Source organism: Labrus bergylta, chromosome 17 (genome assembly GCF_963930695.1).
Source record: "Labrus bergylta chromosome 17, fLabBer1.1, whole genome shotgun sequence".
Lineage (NCBI taxonomy): Eukaryota > Metazoa > Chordata > Actinopteri > Labriformes > Labridae > Labrus > Labrus bergylta.
Genome location: NC_089211.1, coordinates 24019964 through 24030252, shown reverse-complemented (window position 1 = coordinate 24030252; position 10289 = coordinate 24019964). Strand labels below are relative to the sequence as shown.

General features: G+C 41.2%; 1 protein-coding gene across 4 annotated transcripts in view; it reads left to right on the top strand.

Annotated features, from left to right (window-relative positions):
- Positions 1 to 253: 253 nt before the first annotated feature.
- arhgef28a (Rho guanine nucleotide exchange factor (GEF) 28a) overlaps positions 254 to 10289 on the top strand; it is a 57995-nt gene continuing 47959 nt past the window's right edge. For all 4 annotated transcript variants that reach the window (XM_065965402.1, XM_065965400.1, XM_065965401.1 and 1 more), the window contains exons 1-2: positions 254 to 475; positions 5343 to 5397. In XM_065965402.1, coding sequence (XP_065821474.1) covers positions 5365 to 5397 — 33 coding nt within the window. In that variant the 5' untranslated portion in view covers positions 254 to 475; positions 5343 to 5364. The remainder of the gene's footprint in view (positions 476 to 5342; positions 5398 to 10289) is intronic.

Here is a 10289-nt window from a genome sequence, read left to right as displayed (position 1 = left end):
TAAACTCACTGTAGACACTCAATGTAAAATAATACATATCACATAATGGGAGTTTGCTAAGGCTTCATTTGAGTGTTCAGTCGTGCAGCCCGGTGTGTGTGTGTGTGTGTGTGTGTGTGTGTGTGTGTGTGTGTGTGTGTGTGTGTGTGTGTGTGTGTGTGTGTGTGTGTGTGTGTGTGTGTGTGTGTGTGTGTGTGTGTGAGCAGTGAAGGGGGCTGGACCAGAGGAGAGAGCAGCAGCAGAGAGGAGACACAACTCTGACGACACCTGCAAACAAACTCACAGCCGCTGCAGACACACACACACACACACACACACACACACACACACACACGAGGCGGAGAGATTTGGATTATAACGGATTAATCACCAAACTTTACATTTCTAATTCACGGAGAGTGTAAAGTGAAAAGAAAGAGTCGTGGGAGTTTTTTTTCGACACACCGGAGAAGAGAAGAAAACGAGTCGACAGCAGGTAATGGCAACCTGAATCATTTTAAACTAAAGCTTTAGATGAAGATAGTTTAAGGTGTTAAAACACTGCACAGGGAGGTTAATGCCATGTTTTCCACTTTGCATCTTTTTTATTCTTTGATTCATAGATGATCAAATGTGTGGTGCGTTCATAGGTAAACCGTAAAAACGCGCTTTCATGATTCATACCTATTCTACTCTCATTCTGCTCTCACACTTACTGACTTTCTTTGACTGTACTGTGCAGGACTTTCACTTATCACTGAAAGCAGTAGAGGTCATTTTTAGTTCCACAATGATTGTGGGAATTAATTTAATGGGTTTTTTTTATGATAGTTTTAAAATCCTGTTTCACTTTGTAGTATGAGAGTTTATTAACTGGTGTTTGCAGTTGTTCTTCGAGGAGGTTATTTGTCCTTTAGATATGAATCATTTTCTCTTTTTTTTTAAAGCTCAGAAATACAGACTACAGTGTCTTTTGTCAAGGAAGCGTCACATGAACCACTTAATTTTAATTCACTTTTTACTATCCCAAAGCAATGTCCTCCTATTTTTTCCCCCCATAATCCTCCCCTCTTTATTTCAAAATATTGGAAAATACATCCAGAAATATGTGAGGTAACTTCACGTATGAGGTAACATGAACAAGAAGACCGTACACACCTGGCAGGACAAGGAAGGCAAACATAACAAGTTTACAGAAAATCTGGTCTGAGAGTAGAAAATGTATGTTTCTACTAATTTTACCCAGTTTTCAACAAATGCATCTTTCTGTGCTGCAGTGCTGTCTCCTGAATGTTTCTCTTCCCCTTTGTCATGATGCGTTTGATGTCTTGTTTAAATCTCTGTGAATGGCCTTGTTGCTGAAATGTGCTACATCAATACATTTCCCTTTCCTTCCTTACTGAAGATCATCAAATGAAGTAAACCTTCACACCGGAGCCCGACCGATTAATCGGCCGGCCGATAATATCCGCCAATATTAGCATATCCAGTTACTATCAGTATCGGCTAATTTGAACACAGATATGCGCCGATACAGCATTGTTTTGCCAGCAGAGGGCGCTTTATGGATTACAACAAGCGTTATCACTCTCCAGAATCTCAAGCAGTGATGCACGTCCAAACATGCGCATCTACCTTCCAGTTGAGTGACCATCTTGTCTTCATTATATAACTTTTCCAAAAGTGTTTGATAACTGCTTTAAGGGAGCAACACAACAAATGTATTCATCTAAATCTACATGAATCTATCTCTAGAAATAGGAGATGGATCTAAGAAAGATATATATCGATATCAGATATTTTTTCGTCCTAATATCGATATCGGCCCCAAAAATCCGATATCGGTCGCGCCGCACTTCACATTTATTTATCCCATTTCACTCCTGAGTTGAAATGTTGCTTTCAAGTGTAGTCATAACTTGGAGCTTATTTTTTTTTCAGAAGTCATAAGTGAATCTAGTTCCAAATATATCTCCATTATACCAAAATCAGATTAATATCTTCAGCTGTGTTTGCAGGTATTTCCCTCTTTCCATGCAGCCTGTAACCGATTGCAGTTTGTCATGTGAGAGGAATTTGATTATTCAATGACGCATCTCTCGTAAAAATGTTCAGGACAACATGAAACCTGCCTGTGCTTTTAAAAAATATTTCCATCACATATTCAGATGTCAGAACGAGCTTCCTAAACGCTGTAGGACAGCGTGCGCTCTCTTGTTATGTGTAATCTCTTTTCTCACGCTCTGCTCTCGGAGTGCGTGGCCTGCAGCCAGCTCAGGTTTCTTGTTCACATTGAACATGTCGTCAGGCTGAGTGAGGACAAAGACGGACACAAATCCTGTGACGACTAGAAACAACAAGCCATCGGGATTCGAGGTGCACGCTCACACTACGAATGTGGTGTCTAATTCTGTGTCCTTGTGGTTATTTTTTGGATAAAAATGGATCCTTTTTTACGTCAGATTATTTCTTTAAACCGTACAGAAACACAAACATACCAGAATATTTCAGAGTTGTTGATGTAAAGGGGCGCAGCCTGCCAACTTTGTGCTATGTTTATTCTGCGTTAAGACACTTAAACTTTCTTTAGTTTCACTTTACAAATAAATGTGTAGGATCCTGACGCCCAGGCCTGTGGCATCTTATGGTTCTCCTATCGATGATATTCCATTAAAAACAATCATTACAGCACGCAAACGTGACAGTGATATTATTGTTACTCAAACCCAGAGGTCGTCTGCTGGTGTATTACAGTATAATGTGACTGGGCCTGATTACTTTAAGATATCGGATCCTGTTGTTGATGCGGCTCTGCTGCGTCGCACAATAGTTTTGTTTTTCATAAAATAATATGAAGTCATCTTTGGTTTGACCCAATACACAGAAAAAGTCCTGAAGCCTCCTGCTAGGGTTATGGTTTTAAATTCACTGACCTCATATATCCTGCACACGGTGTCATGTAGGGGTGGGAAACACACGATTCGATACGATTCATGGCTCACAATAACACCAAAATTTGAATATAAGTAAAAATCAAACGACATGAATATCTCTGTGAATGAATGATTGATTGAAACCTTGATTGCCCCGAGGGGAATTTGAGAGCATAAAAACACAATAAGACAAAAGACGTTGGAACCACAAACTCATTCAAAAACAAACAAAAATACGTCATTAAAGCATCACATGACTACATGAAGGGATTCAAACAGCAAGTTGGATAAAGTGCCGATTTCATGCAGCTGAATACTGCGTGGTACAAAGTAGAGCCCGACCGATTAATCGGCTAGCTGATAATATCGGCCAATATTAGCATATCCAGTGACTATCCTGTATCGGCTAATTTATCGCAGATATGCGCCGATATTACTCGATTTATCCCCCTAATCAAATAGCATTAAATTGGAGTTTCCTTATATTACACTTGCATTTCTCTTTCGCCAGCAGAGGGCGCTGTATGAATTACAACAAGCATCATCCCTCTCAAGTCAAGCGATAATGCACGTACATGCACGATTACTTTCCAGTCTTGTCTTCATTTTACTGTTTATCTTTTCCACAAGGGGTTGATATCCGCATCAACGCCATAAATGTGTAAATGTATATCTATCTATCTCTACGGATTTCATAGATTTAAGAAAGATATCGGCAGATATATAGGTATCAGATTTTTTCTCTGCAATATCAATATTGGTATCGGACCCAAAAATGTCATATCGGTCAGGCCTTAGTACAAAGAATGGATCGCATCTTTTAGTCCTCATCCTGGGCATTCTGTACCTGCGCCCTGAAGTTCATACTAAGACCAAAGGGGGCGCAGAGGGTCCGCTGTAACCTTTTAAATATACCGTCACGTCAACAAAAATAGAAGTACCAGGCATCCAAAATGTTTCTTTATCAATCGAGAAATTGTAAGCAAGCTCCTGCATACTGTCTAAAGACCGTCACCATCATCACCGGGTTATATATTTATGAGAATGTTTACTGACAACATTTTAAATCAAAGGAGAAAACTGTTTTTCAGATGTATAAACGATGGAAAATAAAAAACTACTTGAAGTCCTGATAGCGCCTTAAAGAAGCGAGAAACTCGTTCCGCTGTCTCTCCGTCGACAGACCGTGTCGTCTTTTGATGTTCTATGAAAAACAGTCCCAGCTGCTCTGTGTGGCACCAGCTCATGTAAATGAGTGTGTGGACAAAGCGCAGCCTGTAGAGCCGACACCACTGTGCTGCTTTGAAGTCATGCACTATTCACAGCTCTGAGTGAAGTCACAGCGGATCAGGTGTGTGCTGATGACACAGTTACCCTTCATGCTGCTGCTGCTGCTGCTTCCTGCCCGAGGAGCCAGACGCTGTTATTCTAGCTCCAGATAGAGTCAGGAGGTTGTTCCTACAAAATAAAATATAGACTTATATATACGACCTTAAAATATGACCACTCTCAGTCATCACTTAACGGCCTCCGTCTGCAGAGACCCTCTCCTCTGTCTAGATTTTGATGTTTTGGTTGACTCGGGGCATTTCTAGGCGGGGAGCTGATGTGTTTCCTCCAGCCAATGACAGCTCAGCAGGTGAGTTTAGGAGCGACTATAACTCAGTCATTGGATGTCTTGGAAGAAGAGAAAATATAATCACAATGAGGCGAACGACAAGTGGATAAAGCTTGTTCCAAAATGAGGTTGAACGTCATGGTTGGCTTTCCCCTCGCGTATGTGGAGTTGGCCTGCTTTCTGTTTGACAGCGGCGGTTAGCTTGTGCTAGCGTGTGGTAGCTAGCAGTGTAGGTACAGGAAGTAAACGTACACACTAAGTCCTGCAATGAGTGTGCGCTTCTGGGGGTCGATGAGCCAAGGAGGAGGGTCCCAGTTTGAACGTTGTTTACAAGCGCTTACCAACATTTCTACTGACTCCAACCTTTAATGTAGCTTCAAACACACAGGTGAACATGGATTCTTTTTCAAACTAAAAGTTAAAGGAATGGGATTAATAACTGATAAGCAAAAAAAGACATTCTTGGAGAAGACTGAATGGATATACTTAAGGTTTCAGGTAGTAGGCGTTGAATGGAGTGATTACCTGCACGCTACAATTTTTCATGGAAAAGATTCACAATGAGTGACCGGTTTGAGAGATAGAAAATTGCAGAATTATTTTGGGTGAAAAACCCAACTTACAATTATACAGGACAATATCAGCAATGACCACTTTGTCCACAGGGGTCGCCAAAAACAATGCATAACGAAAGCTTCTCAGAGGTGCTTTAAAAAGCTTTGTTAAAGTAAGATTTAAAAATATCATCTTCCTGCCAAAAGTGTTGGTTGTTATTTTCCTTTCTTTATAGTAACATGGCTTTTGTTTTGCAGGCATCTGGTGGATGGCGAGAAAATGGAGGTGGACAGACGAGAGGTGCCTCTTTATGTAAGTGCCTCTGATGTGTTGGTGGTCTTACAAACGGTGGTCTGTTTGGGTACTTTACGGGTGTGGTTATGTTTCCCACATTCAACCTCCAATTCTCTTTCTCTTCAGCAGAATGAGAACACACTAGTCTCCCCCTCTGTTTTTTTCTCTTTCTCAGTCCTGGCTCTCCCACTGTGCGCCTGTTGACTGGCAGGCCTTGTGTCGCAGGTGAAACTTAAGCCAGGAGGGTTTTTTCGGCCCCTGGGGAAGACCGGCCTTACACAAATGAAAGCACAGCTCCCACAGTGAAAACATGTGGCCAAAATTGGATCTCGTACCCATTTGTTTCTTGGCGTTTTTACTGTGAAGAGTGCATATTTTTCTTTTTGGAAGCATATTAGAGAGCATGGAGGGCAGGTGTGGTTTGAATTATCGTCTTTTTCGACGTTTCTCTCGGCTGCTTTCCTTTCTTCCATCCGCCTTCCTTTCCACCTCCAACCCCACCATATCCAACATCTCTCTCTCTCTCTCTCTCTCTCTCGCCCATATTCTACCCGTGAGTGTGGCGGACTGGGTGGGCCATTCGCTGAAGCGTTGCCAGATTTCTGGTAAGCAGAGTGTCTGCTTGTTTTGCTGTGTCACCAGTTTCAGATGGGGGGTGGGGGTGGGGGTGGGGTGGGGGGGATGCTTGCTCCAAAAAAAAAACGTAGCCTTCACTCGCTCATAGAGTCTGATTGAGGACCAGTCAGTCTGGAGGCCAGGCATGTGAATCATTACGGGCTGACACACACACCTCTCCATTAAGAGGAAGTGGCGTCTCCTCCCCCTGAAGGTCACGGCTCAACAGCGGCAACTCTCACTGCCGAATGAGATCCAGATTTCAATGCTGGGCTTTGTGTAGGTGGGCCAAGGCAACGCCGCTGTGATATAAAGCCTGTTATTGTAACACCTTTTAGTAAAGTGTTACGGTGCACCTCCGCACATGCAACGCTGCAAAGCAGACACTGTTCAGCTGGATCAATGGATAAATGGGTGCATTGAGTTGCGGGCTGAAAGTGTGGCACTTCCTGTGTTTAAAGAGGTTTTATTGGGCTCCAGAGCTGGACTGAGGTTAAAGAGATTTTGTTCATCCAGATGTGTCTTTGTGATTAAAAATAATTCCAGTTCAAGGAGACTGTGCACTGACGTTGAAATCTGCTGTGAGATATAAATATACTTTTTAATGTTACATTTACAATCCCTGAGGGAAATTCTGGTTAACACTCTGTTATTGATGGATGTGCTTCTCACACACATATTCACAAACAGGACCTGTGGACATTAACTAATGGAGAGATGTCAGAGTGGGGCTGCTAAGCAGGGAGCACATCAGAGCTCTGGGGGTTTTGGCACCTCTGCAGTATTCAGCAGGAAGTGACCTGGCACCTCTCGAGCAAACCAGACTAACTTCCATATTTTGTTCTTGAACTGGCGACTCTCCAGTTCCCAACCCAAGTCCCTACAGACTGAGCTACTGCCAACCCATTGAATACAGAAACAAATCTCTATCTGCCTGTTCTCTATTGATTTTCTTATCTTCTGAGATTTAAAATAGATTCATAACTTCCAAAAATCGTGCTAATGCTAGCTCTTTAACTCAGTAGAATGCCAAATAGAGCAGCAAGAAATTCAGCCGGTCTTACAGATGACTGGAGTAGATCCTGAAGTATGGACTCATGCAAAAATAGACTTTGAATCCAGAATCCAGAATCATTTTGGATCGAGAATAGTGAATCATGACCTCAAGAATTAAAATCGAATCAAACAGCGAGACATGTCAGCCCGAGATGTCAGATAAGCTATAAATTGTAGAAGAAGAAGAAGAAAAGAAACCACATAAGCTTTAGAAAATGTTTGAATAGATTGATTGATATTGCTTTAGCTCACTCAGTTGAATGAAAAAAAACAGCTTTGGGATTGATTTCAGACAACATTCACAAAGTCCCAGTACTTATTTCCTTTTTTTAAATTATTATTATATAACAATAAGTTTGTCCTTGGCAGCCCTGTTCTCTGAAATGAAACGTCTGTGGCACCGCTCCAGCATTACTGACAGCTCCCCTTCTGACATGCAGGCTAGTTATTAGTATCTCATTTGCACAGCAGATTAAATCAGAGGTATGTGTCTCAGCTGAGTATGAGAAAAGGCCTCCAGCTCAGTTAACTACCACACTCAAGACTTCAATACAGTTCTGTTTCACTGGAGTTTCTTAAGTTCAGATAAATACCCGTCAATTCCATAAATAAGAGCTTCTGTTGCTATTTCCGCAATACGCTTCCAAAAATACTGCACTGTAAAAAAGAAATTGTCACCATTTAAAATAACATATACTCTGTCCCTGCTGACTCATTCAGGGCCCTGGCTGTTATTGGAGCTGTTTTTGTTGTTGCAGTGGCACTGATCATGCTCCCCTGACGTCACCTACGTGTTGCACTCAGGAGATCATTGCAAAGAGCTTTAAAGCTGATGACTGCTGGTTTCCTGGAGACCAGGCAGCAGATCTGATGACTTTTTTCCCCCTCTGAAAGGACAACAACATGTTGAGATTATCAAACCACGTCACGTGTGGATCCTTTGGATTTTGCGCTTCAATTAAAACACTTTTTTTAATTCCATCCAGTTATGATGTTTTATTGCACTGGCTGCATTTTCTTTAAATCTTTTACTGCATTGTGTTTAACTTCTTTGTGTTGTTGTTCCATAATTAACACGTTATCCCCGACATAGGAACTGCCCATATGGAGAGCATGAGCTTAAACCACCAAGGTGTTGAATATTTCATTGTTACTGGATCAGCTTGTGTGATGATAAAGCCCTGGAGAAAAGGCCAGAGATCACATCAGTTTGACGTCTTATGTCCAGTCAGTAACCGCCCTTCCTCGTCTCCCCGAGGCAAAGGAGACACAGTTAGAATCAAGCGGTTCTGTCTGATCAGATTATACCTGTGTATAGCAATATATTGTGAGGCTGCTGCAGATTGTTTGGACAATTCAATGGAAACAGAATCCAAAGATATTAAAAAATAAGACAATATTAAAACATACATTGCTGGGTCTTCCATGGACATTTGTATCTCATAGCTTAAGGCCACTATTGGGAAAAAAATGATTTATGAGATCATGACTTTTTTATGTGAGAATAAATAGAAAGGATTATTGTGATAGCAGATACAATCTTTGTCCAAGTATTGGAATAGAAAAGTCCCTCTATACCATACTACCTCTACAGCAACTTCCTTTGAATTTTCTACGATAAATTAACATCTTAAAGCATTGTTTTACACAAGTTTGAGGTGGATATGTGACAACCTTGGAGCAGTAGCTTCTAGCGCAAAATATAACATTTCCTATTGGCAATAGGTGGCGCTATAATAATCACCAAATATTGTGTCCAGGTTTGGGCCCTCATTGTAAAGTTTTGGTCAGGGTGGGGCATTGGAACAGTGGGTTCTAAACTACTTCCTTTATGATGGTGAAACATGCAAAGTTGAAGGCTCGCCAAAGCCATGCCAAGATTAATACATTTTCTTCACCAAGGTCTCCTCTAGCTGTACACCAAATTTGAGCATGATTGGATATATTCCCTAGGAGGAGTTAATCCAAGTATGACCCTTGGAAATGGGCAAAAATACACCAAAATGAATAAATGGAAGTGGACTTCCTTCTGAGTTTAGAGTTTGGGTGTGTGGGGCTTTTTTTTTTTTGCCGCTCTGGACATGATACATATCTCCACCAAATTTCATACATGTAAGTGAAACACACTGGCATTTTTCACACCCATTAGCATGATCCACATTGAATGTAATAGGCCTATTTTTTTCATGAGTTTCCAGAGAATTTTTCGGCCCTCAAAATGTGATTTCTTTGGCACATTTTGGCAAACTCTTGAAAACCAAAACAATAGATCCTCTGCACGGTTGGTGCTTGGGCCCAAACAAAGACATTCTACTGTTTCAAAATGTATGAAATGTAACTGATTCCCAGTGTCTTGCTAACCAGGATTGCTCTACAAACCTCAGGCCAGGCTGTCGACTTATCTTCCTTTAAGGTGGAAAAACAATCACTGATAACATTAACAGGGCTAAGTGTACACTAAGTGGTACTACACACACCACTTAGTGCACACAACAAGCTGGAAAAACTGCAGTCTGACTCAGACCTCAGACCTCCATTATCAGTCTACGGACCCGACGCTGATAGCAAGTCTTGAAGCGCCAAGAGTTTAGAGGCAAAGCAAATAAAAAGACTGATAAGAGTTTGAAGGCATGGTTGTTATTGTAGACCTTGAGAGAGCCCAATTATTGATCTGTTAGCCAGGGACAAGATGTTCTGTCCTTACAAGGCTGTGTGGAGAACCTCTCACATGTCATTATCTTATTAAGGCGCACTTTGGAAAACCAGCCTTTATCTGTGTCTTTTTGCAAACACCTTCCTTTCACACCGTAGTGCCGAGGCCAACGTAGACGGACAAATCTTGAAGAAATGTAGAAAGGAAATACGATGGAATGTGTTTAACTTAGACATTCATTGTCCCTGAAGGATGCACAAAGTACTGCAATCAAGTTTACAATTTTATTTTTGGTACTAAGGGTGGGCATCACATACGATATGACATGATACAAAACTGTACAATACGATGCAATGCTTGATATATATGGCCCAAGATAATCCGAATCTCTGTGATAATTAATATACTGCAAAACAATCTTATATAGATAAAAACAATTCTGATTAACTGAAGAATATAAAATTCCCCTTTGATGGTCAAGTGCAGGATTAATGTAATTATTCTCTTCAATTGGGTGTTGATTCACCATATTCTCTCACACTTCAACTCTTATCCAGTCCAGTTTCCTTTGAGTCAAGCTTCAAAT